At 42.3% G+C, this 17,301-nt stretch overlaps 1 protein-coding gene across 2 annotated transcripts in view; it reads right to left on the bottom strand.

Annotated features, from left to right (window-relative positions):
* Positions 1 to 303: 303 nt before the first annotated feature.
* Positions 304 to 17,301, bottom strand: part of LOC141162038 (multidrug resistance-associated protein 1-like) — a 122,548-nt gene continuing 105,550 nt past the window's right edge. For both annotated transcript variants that reach the window (XM_073647685.1, XM_073647686.1), the window contains 7 exons: positions 14,602 to 14,728; positions 11,939 to 12,040; positions 9,605 to 9,751; positions 6,285 to 6,443; positions 5,983 to 6,149; positions 3,412 to 3,606; positions 304 to 1,660 (listed from right to left, as the gene is read on the bottom strand). In XM_073647685.1, the coding sequence (XP_073503786.1) occupies positions 1,552 to 1,660; positions 3,412 to 3,606; positions 5,983 to 6,149; positions 6,285 to 6,443; positions 9,605 to 9,751; positions 11,939 to 12,040; positions 14,602 to 14,728 (1,006 nt within the window). In that variant the 3' untranslated portion in view covers positions 304 to 1,551. The remainder of the gene's footprint in view (positions 1,661 to 3,411; positions 3,607 to 5,982; positions 6,150 to 6,284; positions 6,444 to 9,604; positions 9,752 to 11,938; positions 12,041 to 14,601; positions 14,729 to 17,301) is intronic.

Here is a 17,301-nt window from a genome sequence, read left to right as displayed (position 1 = left end):
AGAGCACGAAAATATCATTATCTCCAAACTGAAGTAAAAATTACAGGAAGGATTTAATCAACCAATGTATCATTTTAATCAGTGTAATGTCTGCAACTTGACAGTGTATGTAGTTTACTGAGCACAATCCTGATGACAGGTGCGCATAAAGGAAAATTAGGCACATACAGACACTTAAAAATGCATTTTTAATGCCAAGAGACTTTAAAAAAAAAGCACTCCTCCTCCTCCCATAAAAGTTTTTATCTTCTTAATATATTTCAATCATCATATTATATAGCACTGTGTACTTACAATTGCTCATTTTGCTTTTCTACACAGTTAATTCTGCTCTATGTAGGAACAGGAAGTCTCTTTTCCCTGCATGTCTCATCACCCTCTTCCTGATCATGTTGCTCCCTCCCCTCCAGGGACTTTCGCAGTGACTCATGACTCATACAGGGAAAAAAAAGACTTCCTTGTATCTACATAGAGTTTAGAAGGATTTAGCTAGTCAGTTTTATCACAAAGTCATAGACCTAATGGAAAAGAGAAGAATTAACTGGGTAAAAAGGCATAATAAGCAATTGTAAGTACACAGTGCTATATAATATGATGACTGAGATACATTAATAGGATAAAAACTTTGATGAGATTTGATGGGAGGAGAAGTGCTTCTTTAAATATTTTTTTCTATTAGCCATCAGAACGGTAGTTTCGCTGCTCAGGACCCCTTCATCTTTGAACCAAAGTGCAAATGAGCCAACAAGCAGTTGTGATAAGTAGCTCACTATCAATAGACATTGTACACAGAAAGCTGTGGTGTGAGCTGGGACAGCTTTTAGAGCACTGCTACATCTAAAAACTCTGTGTGACAACTGCTGCACCCAGTAAACTAAGTGATACATCGCTGGCATCAGGGTCTCTTTCCCTACATTATGCTGCTCTCAGATGAGGTAGCAAAGACCTGCTGACAGATTCCCTTTAACATAGGACTCTATGGGAGACCGAAGAGTACAGATGTTTGACGGATAGCATCCATCCAGGCATCTGTCAGAAGTATACATTTTTTCAGGATTATTTAATATTTTGAGCCATACAACTCAGGTCGGACTTAGAGCTACATTATTGGAGTTTTCCAGCAAATTAAAAATGTAGCTAAATGATCCTACCAGGACTATATTAGAGAGTCATCTAACTTACTATATACAGATGCTGTAAACTATATTTTTAGTTTGCTGGAAAACCCCTTTAAGGAAGGGACACATTTGTATGTCCTTCACAAACGGAAGGTCTAAGGGGTCAACTTTCTCATTGTGGATATAGCAAAGTTTTTCTTTTTTATAACTAATATTGTTGCGTTATTTTTCTATGCATATTTAGCCTTGTTCCATGTATAATTTATGTAATAATATACTTGTGTGAAGCCTTTCCTGCTGTTCTTCATGTTCAGTAATAACTACTTGACACAACACTAAGGCACTGAGGCTTTGTAGATTACATTGTTAGGAATGGTGTAAATTGCTGCTTCCCTCCAGTGAGTATACAGTACTATGCATTGGCTTTACATAGTTAAATTATATTTGCATCTTTGGCCATAAAGTAAAATAGTCCTTTATTTTCCAATAATCTTGATGGAGTGTCAAATTCTACTATTTCACCTTTGTCAAAGACAACTATCCTGTAGGGGAGAAACAAAAATAATTTACTAATAAACATTTTAAGAACATTTGTGTTCCTAAGAATCTGCTCAGAAATCTTAACAGATTGCAACACTATTGAGGTACGCATTAATTTAATCAAACATTAGGTTTTATTCACATTCTATGGAGATAGTTAACTAAAACTTAAAGAGTAACAGTCGTTTAATCAATAATACATGTGAAAATAAGACATTTTGTAATATATCTTATCAGAAAAATCTGCTTCTTTCTCCACCAGGACTGATCAGTCATACTTAAAATTCTCAATTCCTGGGCAAAATCTGTATTCAGTGCAGACAGATTGTTATAAAGCTCCATCTAGAGGGGAGGGGAAAAAAGAGGGAGCAGGAGAGGTAGCGCTCCTCCCTCCTCCCTTCTATCCCCCATCTACATCAAATCTGATCAGTAGTAACTGCCAATTCCTATCTCACTAATGTAATAATCTGTCTTCACTGGATACAGATTCTACCCCAGAAATAAGAATTTGGAGAATGACAGATCAGTCCTGGTGGAGAAAGAAGCAGATCCTTCTGATCAGAAATATTACAGAGTTGCATATTTTTATTTGTACTATTGAGTTAAGAACTAAATATTAAAATGACTGTTACACTTTAAGGTTGTTTATGCACATACATGGCCATCTTTTGGGTAAAAAGAAGCAATGGGTCAAGCTCATTTAAGATGCTAAATTGAGGACGCTAGCAAAGATATCTTCTGATGTTCTCAACAAATTAGTCTGTTAGTGGAATTCAGCGAAGTCATGGATACACACGGGTTAACTGCTACCGACATCCAGGTGTCAAGCTGTGTTCACACTTCATTTTTCATTTAGGTTCCTTTTGTGCACCAGAAAAGCTCCTGAAGAATACATGGAGAACTTCCTAAATGTTGTATCTATAGGGACGTATGCACCTGGTATACTGTCTATTTGGCATAACCAGGGCGATCTGCAAGGACACCTTTTGTTTCAGTGTACAGGAAAGCATAGTCTGTTGTGTTTCCTTGAAAACAGGCATAAATATTTTTTAATACAATGGAAACCTATTTGCAATTAACACTTTCTATATGACTGTCACATGCATCACAGCCTTCTGTCAATGTAATATGTTGGGGAATACTTCCCACATATACCTCTGATAGAAGGAAAAAACAAAGTGTGAGTATAGCCTTACACCGATGCCTCCAACTACATGGGGTTCGACATTTGTAATATGGAAATATCCTCGTCAGAGAGGAAGAGAACAGGAACTTTAGTACCACCTATTAGATGTAGCAATCCTAAAAGTTAGTATCAACCCTTTAAAGAGCCTTGCCACATGACTTAGGAAAAGAAGCCAAGCCAGATCCTCCATTTTCAGAAATGTGTTTTTGGCATTTGCCCCTCATCAGTGCAAAACAGAAGGTCTAATTTGGCTGGGGGAGAGCCCTCTAAAAAGGGATCTAAGGCGAAAAGTAATAGTGTGATATTGGTGTAGGGAGACTTACGGGCTATGCAATGCATAGTCAAATTCCTAGGAGATCACTGCATGGTCTATAAGTCTCCTTACACCAACTTGGCACGCTCAACAATGAGAAACGTTAACGCTTAGATATCTGTAATAATAACAATGTGATTTTTACAATCCATTATTAGCTGACTACAAGGTAATAATCCTAACACTTGTGTGCAAATGCCATAATAATTACACTAAAGGGTAATAAGGCAAACACAAAAATAATAAAGGATTACCGTGTATAATCCATGATTGTATTGAGTCTATGAGCAATAGTGATTACAGTACTATTCTTAAATTCTTTTCTGATGGTCGACTGAATGAGTTCATCAGTTTCCAGGTCCACAGCGGCAGTGGCTTCATCTAGCACCAGGATTTTTGTCTTACGAAGAAGGGCTCTTGCCAGACAAACCAGCTGACGCTGACCAACACTGAAAAATAAAAAAGTGCCACTTTTTCGCATTATAAAAGGGCAAATAGTATAACTATTTACTACAGCTTTGACTTCTCCCAGCAGAAATAAATATCTAACCTATAGTTATCTTTATTATTGTTTCTTTTGTTACTTTATTTCTCTTAAAAGGAGCCTGGTCAACCAAAACTGACAATTATAACTAAGCACATAGCCTTGTAGAGGTTAAACTGTAGTTCCTATAAAAATCGCACCTCTAGTGGAAAGCACTTAGAAAAGACACCGTTAACACTGCTGACAAAGCCACTTTAAGAGAAAGACCACCAGTGTCCTCCTTCAGTGGCTCCGCCCAGAAAAATTTAGCAGCTATGCCACCGGAAAAAAGCTGCAGTGTGCATAACAGGATTTTTGGTTACTCACCGTAAAATCTGTTTCTCGGAGCCTTCATTGGGGGACACAGGAAACCATGGGTGTATGCTGCTGCCACTAGGAGGCTGACACTATGCTCAAAAAAGTTAGCTCCTCCCCAGCAGTGTACACCCCACCGACTGGACTTAAGTTAATCAGTTAGTGTATAAGCAGTAGGAGAAGCAACATCAAACAGAGAAACCATGGGACGTCCCAAAGCAGTCCATGGGGAGGGAAACAGCAGTAAGGAACTCCATTCAGGTCGGAGAACGCACCACTGCAGTCTGCAGGATTCTTCTACCTAGGCTGGCATCTGACGAAGCATATATATGAACCCTGTAAAGCTTTGCAAACGTGTGGATAGAGGACCGCTCTATAAAGCTGTAGAGTGGATGCCCTATGACGAACCGCCCAGGAGGCGCCCACCGCTCTAGTAGAGTGGACCTTTATCCCAGGGGAAGGAATCCTGTTCTTACTCCGGTATGCCTCCAGGATTGTCGTCCGGGTCCAGCGAGCAATTGTAGCCTTGGAAGCCGGGAGGCCTCTCCACGCTCCCTCAGGGATGACTAGAGGGAATCATTCTTCCGGTGGGGGGGGCGGTCCTAGACAGGTAAACCCGAACTGCTCTGACAAGGACCAACCTTTACAGAGAACGATCCAGAGGGTGAGACGGAGTTGGACAAAAAGAAGGGAGGACAATGTCCTCGTTGAGGTGAAAGGTGGAGACCACCTTGGGGAGAAAGGAAGGCAATGGTTTCAAGACAACCTGGTCTTGGTGGAGGATCAAAAAAGGGATAGAAAGTGCTGAGACTTGGCCCTTCACGGAGCAGAGAGCAAGTCCCGCATCAAAGCCTGACCGGCACCCCTTCTGCTTTGATCTTCAGCAATACAGGAAGAAGGGGGAGGTGTGGGAACAGGTAGAGTGAACTGTGACCAGTGTATCCTCAGAGCGTCGTCTCCCACCGCAAGGGGGTCGAGAGATCTGGAGACGGACTGCTCCGATTTCCTGTTCAGGTGGGACGCCATGAGGTCCACATCCGGAGTGCCCCACCTCATACAAAACTGAAGGAAAACATCCTGATGTAGAGACCATTCCCCCGCTGCGAGGCCCTCACGACTGAGGAAATCGCGGCCAAGTTCTCTGCGCCGGGAATATGCATTGCGGATATTGCCGGAACCCTGCTCTCTGCCTAGACCTCTGGTAATGCTAAGGGACTCCTGGCCCATCCCTGGTGTGTGGCACATGCCACCGCCGTGGAATTGCCTGACTGGATTTGGACTGGTAGTCCCCTGAGAAGGCTCTGCCAGTAACGAAGGGATAGGAAAAAAGGCGCTGATCTCTAGGCTGTTGATCGGCAGAGTAGACTCCTCCTGAGACCAACGTCTGTGGACCGTAGTTTGCGGAACACCGCTCCCCAGCCGAGGAGGCTGGTGTATGATGTCACCACCGCCAGTGAGCTGGGAGAAAGGATAGACTCTGAAGAGTGAGGGGGGAAGACACAGCCACCAGGTCAGGGAAGCCCTGACCTGGTGTGAGATCTGAACTGGACGGTCCAGAGAGAGAACAGATCTGTTCCACTGGAAGTGATCTTGATGTACTGCAAAGTGTGGGTACCTTTGGTGCCCTTGACACTAACCTAAACTGATTAACTTAATGCATGTCGGTGGGGTGTACACTGCTGGGGAGGAGATAACTTTTTTGTGCATAGTGTCAGCCCCCTAGTGGCAGCAGCATACACCCATGGTTTCCTGTGTCCCCCCAATGAAGCGATAAAGAAATACCCTTACTGGTAACTGCTTCACTCTTCCTCTCCCTATGAGAGCAGAACACAGCCTAACACACAAACAGGATCCATGACAACATCACAATAGAACACAGCCTATTTACAAAGCACACAGTAACATTAGGCAGCACATTGTAGTCTATCAAAATTTTTATGAATTCTACAATATGAATGGATACAACATCTGTGTTTTATAGTTATACCTCAGATTTTCTCCTCCTTCAGAACACATGTTTTTAAGGCAATCAGGTAAGGATGAGACAAAACTTTTCAAGTGAGCCAATTCTAGGGCTGTCCAAATGTCCTCATCTGAATAATTATCAAATGGATCAAGATTCATTCTCAGGGACCCAAAGAATAAAACTGGATCCTGTAAAAGGTAAAACAGACATATTAGGTTCAGAACAGATTGCATTATTCAACTATAAAATAAAGATTCATTAATAATAATTATAAATTCTGAGTCCTAAAAACTGAATAAAAAAGTAATAAAAGTTGGTTTTACCTGCGGGATGATTGTTATCTTAGCTCTCAGCTCATGAAGGCCTAGCTTTGATATGTCTATTCCATCAATGTGAATTGTCCCAGTTGCAGGCTCCAGAATTCTGAACAAACCCAAGGTAAGAGATGACTTTCCCGCCCCGGTTCTCCCTACGATGCCAACCTGTCCATTTAATACACACATTAAGAACAGAAGCCATGACGGTACTATGACCAACAACGTCTGTAATCAGCTTTACTTTTATAACAGTAATTTATTGTGTGAAGAATGATTATTAGCTGTAAGGGTATGTACACATTATCAGGTTCCTAAAACCACTCTTATAGATAAACAAAATTGTGTTTTTTTTACCAATTAAGGAGATTTTCCTAATTCTGCAAATGCCCTTATAGGGTTTCTCTTGTGATATCTTACAGATTGATTTTGGTCCAATCACCCATACACCCTATTGGGGCACTTTTTTTCTCCTTTATATATAGTAGTTTACCAGTCCATTCATTCTCTTTAGGGGTAATTAACGAAAGCCAAGGGCAGCACTCAGTGGTCCCATAGAGAATAATTGGAGCAGCCAGTAGATATTGAGCGTTCTCACAAATGGCATGATATTTTTAATGGAATAGGTTTGAATACGTCATTAATAGGAGATCAGTGGGGGTCTGAAAACCGGCAATCAATCCGATCAGCTGTAACCAGTGTTGGCAGCACTATATCTCCCATTCACTTGGCTGGGAGATAATCAGTAGTACTAGACAGCGGCCACTAAGCAATGTACAAGGTTGTGGAGTCCCACCACATACATCGCATAGTTCTGGCTGCTGCCAGAATGGATTACAGATGATCGGTGGGGGTGCCGGCTGTCAGAGCCCTACCAATCTCACACTGAAGACCTATCCAATGGACAGTATAAAAATAAAAGGTGGCTCACAGCACTCGAATATTGGACTATTACAAAGGGCATATAGGCACAAGAAGGACACACCGTCAAAAAGTTCCAAGGAGTCCACTTTGAAAAAATTCAACAGAAGAAAGACATAACGTCCAATTCAGGTGAAATAAAGTCAAGGTTTCATTCATTCTTCCATAGGATCATCTACGGCAGAATAAATGGAACCTTGGAAGTTTTTTTTCACCTGAATTGGACGCTGTCTCTTTCTTCTATCCAATGGATAGGTCATTAATGCTTCACTCCTTGACAAACTTTTTAAGGACATTTGCAGTAACAGTTAAGCCCTTTAGAATTAAAGGGGTTGTCCAGTGTAAAACCAAATGTCTGCATTCACTCTATAGAGGTAAGTATTGTAGGCATGCAGCAGTAGATGTAAGTGGGTGCTCAATGGTAGAATGTATCCAGGTATATGAAGAAAATACCAATGCACTTGTGAAATGCAGAAGTAGTGCTGTTGCTTCAAATGCTGTATTGAGTCCTTGTGAAGGAAAAGCCTGTGGTTGTGTATGCATAGAAGTGTGCTGCTAAGAGATCTAATCTATGCTGAATTATGCTACTGAAGAGACTGTAATACTCTGCCTTGTGAAGAAACTACTGTATTGTTACTGGAGCTGGTTGCTCAAGAAACTCAGACAGTACTGCAAAGAAGATTGTTGCTGTAATATCCCTGAATTGCACTGGCCGTGCTTCAGATTAAATTCCACTGTTAAACTGTTGAAAAAGACTCGTCAGATGTGTCTGGTCAGCAACTGAATCTATCGTGTGCCTGAGAGAAGCTGCAGCCTATGGTCGCCCTGAGTAACGGTTCCCCCAGGATTCCAAAGAATTCATGAAACCCGTCTCGCCCCTATCTGAACCTAGCGGTGTGTGTGTAACACACTTACAATTGCAAGTAAAAAAGAGTGAATTAATTTCATATCAGCAAGTCTGTGTAGATGGGCCAACGTTTTGGCCTATCAGATCTTGTTCACGGAGGGACAATGTCCGTGCCGAAGGCGTATGTCACGTGGATGTGCCATGGTACATATCTTCATATTTACTTAATTCACTCTGTGTGACTGCTTGGGAATCCTCACATCGCTCACACTCCACACTGTGAGGATGTGATGTCATATGCATACTCCTGGCCACAATCCGACTAGACTGTTTCCGGCCTCGCTCAATACACTTGCATTGAGCAAGGTCGCGCCCATCTAGTCGAATTGTGGCTGGGAGTATGGATATTGACCCGCGGTCACATGGCTGCCGTTCCCGGAGCAGACACCGGAGAATCCTCACAGTGTGCAATGTGTGTGATGTGAGCATTCCCAAGTCTGCAGTCACATACAGTGACTGCAGACTTGTCGTTTTAGACCGGACAACCCCTTTAATAAGAAAAAAAATTATATTCACGCCAGATACAAGCATGATACACACTCTGATCAAAATGAATTAAAACGACCCCCCACCTATCCCAAGAGCACTATACTTGGTTACCACTGACATGCCAGGAGCAATGGCACCGTGCATGCTTGGCTACTGCTTGATGCAAGAATCCTTAGGACAGGTGATGGGAATTATCCTTTAAGAGTGTCCCTACTATATGTTTTTCTGTTTTACATTAAAAAAAAAGTGACCGTTTACAGACATTTATAACAATAATAATTTTTATTTATATAGCGCTAACATATTCCACAGCACTTTACAATTAATAATCATGTCCCGTTCAAACAAAAGAAAAAGAAGAATAAGAAAAACATTTATTTTTAACTGGAAAGAAAAATGTTCAAAAAGTTGATTTGAGTCATCCCTCCGATCCAGTGCGGACTCCACCTCTCCTCCCCTTTGTTGCTGTGTATGGCTCTGTTCACACCCAGCGTTTTTACAGCGTTTTTTTCCGCAGCCAAAATCTGCTCTCTTGGCAGTGAAAAAGCGGAGTTCAAAAACGCCCATTTTGCGGTATTTTCACAGCGTTTTGTATGCATTTTTGGGTGTAGATTACATGTGTTTTCTCTACAGTACATGTTGAACAAAGTTAGTTTTATTCACTTAAAATGTTTAAAAAACGCTGCGAAAAACACTAGCATTTTTGCAGCAATTTTTCACTTTCTCTCCGCTTTCTATAGGTGAAAAAATAATTGAAAAACGCTTTCAGAAATGTTGCAGTTTTCAAATTTATTCCATTACCTCACTATGGGCACAAACATTCAAAAGGACCAAGAGGGAAAGGCGGGAGTAGAATTTATATGATAATATTATAATATATTAACTGTTCCAATCTTTTATATTCCCATTTTTTACAGTCAATCCAATGACCATCAAAATGAGCTTTATCCCAACTCAGATAGAAAATGCTCTAAGGATTTCCTGAACAAAAAAAAGACAATGTAACACCGACCTTTTCTCCAGGTTGGATAGACGCAGTGACTTTCTTTAAAGCCAGTTCTAGGTCTTTCCTATACCTCAGGCCGTAATTCTGAAATTCTATTTTACCAGCGTGTGGCCATTCTGTTGGTGCTGAATCATGTTCTGATGTCCACGGCGCCTAAGGAAACAATGATGTATAAAACATAAGAGAATAAATGAGCAAAAATAATCAATTAAGATGTGAAAAAGTGTTTGCAGTCTTACTGTAAGGAGATGGATATACAGCCCACTTCCCTCTTGAGGATACGTGTATTGTTGTAATATGTGATGAGTATTGTGACATGAGTTATTAGTGATGACGTTGTAGTTTGACAGACAGTAGAGAGAGTTAGAGTTCGTGTTTGAGACTAGCCCAGAGTGGGAAGGGTCAAAGTGAAGGGACAGTTTCCTGTCAGGAAATAAGATAGGGCCCAGCATGTAACAGAAGCAGACCTAAGGTCTGATTAGTCAGCAGAGCAGCATGACATGGGTGCCCTGGATGTGAGTGGAGACCGAGGCAGTGGATAGCAAGATCTGGAGTAGAGAAAGGAAAAGTGACAGAAGGATAGAGTGATGCACCAGAGACAGGTCCAGGGACAAGACGCCTAGCAGTACAGCTCCAAGTTTGCCAGGCAGAGACGTATCGGATAAGGACAAAGAGTTCCCTGGGTGGTAGTTCCAAGGCATCAGCAAGCAAAGTAGTTAAGTAATGTCCATAGTGGCAAACTAGTTCCCCTAGGGGAATGGAGGACGAGGAACCCCGGGTTGAGGACAGGACTCTCACTTACTGGACTGTAATAGTGTGCTGGGTTGTGGTGAAGGCAAAGGAACTTGGGAGTAGAAGCAAGAAAGCCTGGAAAGGGTATGGAGACCATGTGTGAAGATGCTCCATGGCGTAAAGGAAACATTTGTGAAGTTATGCACCTGCTAACTATTGTACATGATCCCTGCCAAGTTGATGTTCAGTAAAAGACGGTTTATGTTTGGTTGGTGGTCTCCCTCATTAAACTTTACACCATCTGGTCCTGGCCAGCCAAAGTCACCAGCATCATGCGGCCTGCAAGGGTGTAGCGCCCCTGTAGACAAATCCCACACACCCAGCCAGGACCCCCATCTTCATGGAGCATACCGAGCCTGAAAGACGAGAACCTCACCCGCGGCTGCCGCCCCGCACCATGTTACATTACATTATTAGTATCAGTACTAACAATATACATCTGCATTGTGTCGGGAAGAGAAAAAGTAACAATCAGCCGGTGTGATGACGGTCTACTGTAGATGTTGGCGTACCCACAGAATTTTTAAACCAGAAAATGCTGATTGTTTTTCCTGAAGTGTCTACTTTGGCATCTTTCATCTCATCTTTTTGGCGGTTTTGTCGCTGGCATTTATTTTTATTTTCTAACTTTATATATAAAATAGTTAGTGGTTTCAGCCAGAAGAATGATCAGATCACTTCTTTTAGCTGCTTCATTGTTTTCAAAGCCTACAAAAGGTGAAAAGAAGCTGAAAAAGACTGAATGTATGCACAATAAGATTTGACATTGTGATGCATATATTCATTCATTTTTACGTTGTTGGGTTTTTTTTTGCACTTTTTCAGGCTGGTTCCATGCAGAATCTGCCTGAAAAAGACATTGTGTGCACATAACCTTAGGATTGCGGCAAAAAAACTCACTGTAACAGGCCTATTGGGTGCAGCGTGACATTATTATTACAGGAATTAATGCTTCAGTTTACATTAAATAATTTTTAGCATTCTGGACACGTTCTTTTTGGATCTCTATAGGAGCATGCTTAACCCCTTCACCGTTGCCCGTTTTCTGTTTTTTCCACTTTTGTTTTTTCCCCCCTTTCTTCCAAGAGCCATAACTTTTTTATTTTTCCCATCAATAAAGCTGTACGAGGGCTTGATTTTGCGGGAGGAGTTGTACTTTTGAATGACACCATTGATTTCACCATGTAGTGTGTACTGGAAAACAGGGGAAAAAATCCAAGTGTGGTGAAATTGCAAAAAAAAGTGCAATTTCACAATTGTTTTTTGGGATTTTTTATTTACCATGTTCACTAGACCTTAAAACTGACCTGGCAATATGATTCCTCAGGTCAGTACGAGTACGCAGATACCAAACACGTATAGTTTATTTTTAATAAGTGGTGAAAAGAAATTCCAAAGTTTGTAAGAAAAAAAGTGTTTGCTTTTGTTCTGGAGTATCACTGTAATACATGTGGCTAGTAAAGTGCTGTAACTTGCCCAGCTACATATCTACAAGCCGCTTTACATCAGAACAAAATCTTATACGCTCTCAATCATACAGGTCCTCACCTCTGGCTCCACATCACAATACTCCTTCACTCTCTCCACAGAAACGGAGTTGGTTTCCATGTCGGTAGCCGTGTGTACGGCCTCTTTTAAAACACCTGTCAACTAAAAAAAACAGCAATTATCTCTCGTTATTATTATTAGGTATTTAGATATCTATTCAAAGCAGAATCATAATATAAGTGCTAATGTGGCACCCTGCTACTACAGGTACCACAGGACCCAAAAAGGGTGCATGGACGGACTTCTCCACAATAGGCCCTTACTACACACAGACACCTCCGCCCTTTCACCTCATACCACCAGAGGGAGCCCTGTTAGGGATATATATAGACTGGAAGGTGGAGTTAGAGTCAGAGTGTGCTGGCACTTTAGTTCAGTGAAGAAGCAGCACGTGAGCTGCTGTGCTGAGGGCCAGCCAGGGCCTAAAGCACGTGCTAAAGCCTCAGGGCCTAGAGCGTGGCCGGAGGCAAGGAGAAGAGTGAGAGGAGTTATGGGGGCAGAGGAGCATCTTAGGCTCACCCCAGAACACAAGCCGGACACCGGGTCTGCGCCTACAGGGTCTTCTACGCCCAGTAGGAATAACCGGTATACCAGGAGGATTCTAGACCCCTGGTCAACCTGAAGCTACAATCATCTAAAGAACTAGGAACCACAAAGGCCCCAGCGTCCAGGGATAGTGGTATCCAGAGGAAAGTTCTTACCACCAAGCATACAGGTTAGGATAGTGAAAGAGTACAGAAGCTAGGCATAGTTTCAGGCTGGTCAGAAGCTTCAGAGTGAGAGGAAGAAATGGATCAGGAGGCCTTATACCCGCTCACTGGGGAGAGTCCAGAAGTGCACCCTTCCTATCAAGTATCCTGGACCGTACCTGCCATCTACACCAGTAATGGTACTGAAGCGAACCCCCTGTGTGCGTGTCTGTTATTCTCCCCTGACCCGACCTGGCCACCTCTCACCTGCATTCCTTCCATCAACCCTGCCCCGGGGGGCCTGCTCCGCCTGTGGGGAGCAGAAACATCCCAGCTGCCATCCCATCACCCCCGGAGGTCTGCAGCAGCGCTGGTACCCATTACCAGGAGCCACAGGTGGCGTCACGAGACAAAACTGTTAACAAACTCCTTTTAAAGAGTGACCCCAGGGTACGAGCCGACTGCCGTGACATCCCAAGGAGGTAAAGGCCCGGGTACCGAGTCCCCCATATCCCCCCTGGGCGAGTCACTAAGATATTAAAAAAAGACCTTTAAAGGGCTTATCTGGTTTGGACAACTGCTACCTATGTCAATAGTCCCTATGACCCTAGTCGCCCCTCCACAGGAACACCCCCAGCTATCATTAGTATAAGGGCAGGTGTAGACGACCAAATGTTCTCCATACAAGAAAATCGGTCCCATTATGGTAATCACGCTGTGTTCATAGGTGATTAGAGTGTGGTACAATTGTCTTGAAAGTGGAGAATTAAAAAAAATTCTCCATCTTCTTCATTCGGTCAGTCTGTGAAAATCAGACAGCACTCAGATGTCATCTGAGTGCAGTCCGATATTTTCCATGGACCCACAGACCTGTGTGGGCGAGTGCCATAAGATTATCGAAATCAAATTGTGCATACAGTGACTTTTCTGGTAAATCGTACATGTGCACGGCCCAATAGAATAACATTGAGTGTGATCCAATGTTTTGACGGATCTCACTCAGACCAAAACTATGGTCATCTGCACGAGCCCTAACAGTGATGCTGCAGGGAACATTAAAGTGAACCTAGACAGCCTGTCAGAGAGATCTCCAGACTAATTGTTAATGGCTGCAAACGTCAACAGTATTGAAAGGCATAAAGCTTAAAGGGGTTGTCCAACTTTGGGAACACTTTTCTTTTCTTACTGCATGTATCTTTGGCTAAAAATCTTTTTTTTTTGTAATTGGGTTTACTTTCTGTAACCTCTGTGTTGCACTCTCTATTGGTGGCTGCAGAATGGGTTAACTGAAAATCCATCAGTGCGCTCATTCTGACAATCCAATGAGCGTCTTTCTGCTTATTTATGATCGCACATGCACATAAAAGTTTAATGTGCAAGGAAACAAAAACCCCTTAAAAGTAAAACAGTGCAACAATTTTACTACAATTGAATTGCAAAAATTGATAGCCCAAAATACATACATTTAAAAAGGAAGCAAAAGAGTATACAGACAGGACAGCTGGGGATCATAGCTGATTTTTTTTGTGATATAAAACAAGTTTTTAAACAGGCAGGTAATTTTTTTTTCCTTACAGAAACCAGCAGCTGAGATCCCGTGCTGTCCTGCCTGTATACTCTTTCTTCCTCCCCTGCCCAGGAGCTGCGGTATGATCAGACCATGTTCCTGCACGGTCAGACACAGCCATTACACAGTACACAGCAGGGGCACATTTATAAGATTATCTCAGCACAGGAACATTTTATTTAAACACATCCAATTGTGGAAATTATTATTATTCCAAGATCTATTGATTAAAATGTACTTTGTTCGTGGGAAAACCTCTTGAAAGGAGATTTGTAGACGTCCCAACCAGCAGTCACAGGTTACTGACCTGGCTGATGGTCCGGAGTTATGCAAATCAGTTTTCCCATCTGTAGATATTATATAATGGTTCCTGTTACACAATCAGCATCTGATTACATTATACTTACCCGAAGAGAGTTGACTACAGCAAGGCCCACGAGTCCAGGAGGAATGCTCTCCCTGAATAGTACACCCACAATGGCAACTGTAAAGACTATGAAATTACTGAGGAGATCACAGCGGACACTCAGCCACCTAAGAAAGAAAACAATTCAAAGATTACAATGAACAGCTAAACTTCCATCAAACTAAATAAACAATACATTTCCATCAAAGGGGAAACACAAGTCACCTACAAGTTGAACGCATGTCTCAGGTTACTACAGTCATGGCCAAAAGTATTGAGAATTAGACAAATAGTAATTTTTCCATAGTTTACTGCTTCATTTTTTGTAATGGCAATTTGCATATACTCCTGAATGTCAAAGAGTGATCAGCTTAACAGCAATTACTGTACTTGCAAAGTCAATATTTGCCCAGAAAATGAACTTTAACCCCCAAAACACATTTCAACATCATTGCAGTCCTGTCTTAAAAGGAGCAGCTAACATCGTTTTAGTGATTGATCCATTAACACAGGTGTGGGTGTTGATGAGGACAGGGCTGGCGATCAATCAGTCATGATTAAGTAAGAATGACATCACTGGACACTTTAAAAGGAGGCTGGTTCTTGGTATCATTGTTTCTCTTCAGTTAACCATGGTTATCTCTAAAGAAACAGGTGCAGCCATCATTGCACTGCACAAAAATGGCCTAACAGGGAAGAGTATCGCAGCTACAAAGATTGCACCTCAGTCAACAATCTATCGCATCATCAAGAACTTCAAGGAGAGAGCTTCCATTGTTGTCAAAAAGGCTCCAGGGCGCCCAAGAAAGACCAGCAAGCGCCAGGACCGTATCTTAAAACTGTTTCAGCTGCGGGATCGGACTACCAGCAGTGCCGAGCTTGCTCAGGAATGGCAGCAGGCTGGTGTGAGTGCTTCTGCACGCACTGTGAGGCGGAGACTCTTTGAGCAAGGGCTGGTTTCAAGGAGGGCAGCAAAGAAGCCACTTCTCTCCAGAAAAAACATCAGGGACCGACTGATATTCTGCAAAAGGTACAGGCAGTGGACTGCTGAGGACTGGGGCAAAGTCATTTTCTCTGCTGAATCCCCTTTTCGATTGTTTGGGACATCTGGAAAACAGCTTATTCGGAGAAGAGGTGAGCGCTACCACCAGTCTTGTCTCATGCCAACTGTAAAGCATCCTGAAACCATTCATGTGTGGGGTTGCTTCTCAGCCAAGGGAATCGGCTCACTCACAGTCTTGCCTAAAAACACAGCCATGAATAAAGAATGGTACCAGAATGTCCTCCAAGAGCAACTTCTCCCAACCGTCCAAGAGCAGTTTGGCGCCCAACAATGCCTTTTCCAGCATGATGGAGCACCTTGCCATAAAGCAAAGGTGATAACTAAATGGCTCATGGAACAAAACATAGAGATTTTGGGTACATGGCCTGGAAACTCCCCAGATCTTAATTCCTTTGAGAACTTGTGGTCAATCATCAAGAGACGGGTGGACAAACAAAAACCAACAAATTCTGGCAAAATGCAAGCATTGATTATGCAAGAGTGGACTGCTATCAGTCAGGATTTGGTCCAAAAGTTGATTGAGAGCATGCCAGGGAGAATTACAGAGGTCTTGAAGAAGAAGGGGCAACACTGCAAATATTGACTTGCTGCATTAACTCATTCTAACTGTCAATATAACCTATTGGTACTCTTAATATGATTGCAATTATATTTCTGTATGTGATATAAACATCAGACAAACACTAATAAAAACCAGAGGCCAGCAGATCATGTGAAAATATAATTTTGGTGTCATTCTCAAAACTTTTGGCCATGACTGTAGATCACAACACAATTCTTAGTGAATGGAGTCATAGTTGTCTTATGTTTTATAAGAATAAAGAGAAGGACCTCTGTAAGTTGTGTCTACTTTCTAAACAATGATTGGTTTGGGCACTTGTCACCTTGATTACAAATTTAGTAGACATTGCAACCAAAATCTCCAAATTGCTGATGCAAAAGTGTTTGAATAAAAATCTGACTAAAAACAAAATAATAATATGTTGCTTACCCCATGTGCAGGGCATTGCAGTAGCTTAGGTGTTCATGGTTACCACCACTCATATAGTGACAGTTAGCTGTTAGTGGTCGTAACCATGGATATCTAAGCTATTGCATTGCCCTGCAAAAGGGGTGAGCGACACCACAAATTAGAAGAACTACACTGCTCAAAAAAATAAAGGGAACACTTAAACAACAGAATATAACTACCAAGTAAATCAAACGTCTGTGAAATCAAACTGTCCACTTAGGAAGCAACGCTGATTGACAATCAATTTCACATGCTGTTGTGCAAATGGAATAGACAATAGATGGAAGTTATTGGCAATTATCCAGACAAACTTAATAAAGGAGTGGTTCTGCAGGTGGGGACCACAGACCACATCTCACTACCAATGCTTTCTGGCTGATGTTTTGGTCACTTTTGAATGTTTGTTGTGCTTTCACACTCGTGGTAGCATGAGACGGACTCTACAACCCACAGAAGTTGCTCAGGTAGTGCAGCTCATCCAGGATGGCACATCAATGCGAGCTGTGGCAAGAAGGTTTGCTGTGTATGTCAGCGTAGTGTCCAGAGGCTGGAAGCGCTACCAGGAGACAGGCCAGTACACCAGGAGACGTGGAGGGGGCCGTAGGAGGGCAACAACCCAGCAGCAG

The sequence above is a fragment of the Phyllobates terribilis genome, unplaced genomic scaffold, assembly GCF_046119375.1.
Source record: "Phyllobates terribilis strain yellow unplaced genomic scaffold, ASM4611937v1 Scaffold_9__5_contigs__length_417890890, whole genome shotgun sequence".
Classification (NCBI taxonomy): Eukaryota; Metazoa; Chordata; class Amphibia; order Anura; family Dendrobatidae; genus Phyllobates; species Phyllobates terribilis.
Note: the sequence above shows the minus strand (reverse complement) of the source record. Positions and strands in the feature narration are given on the sequence as shown.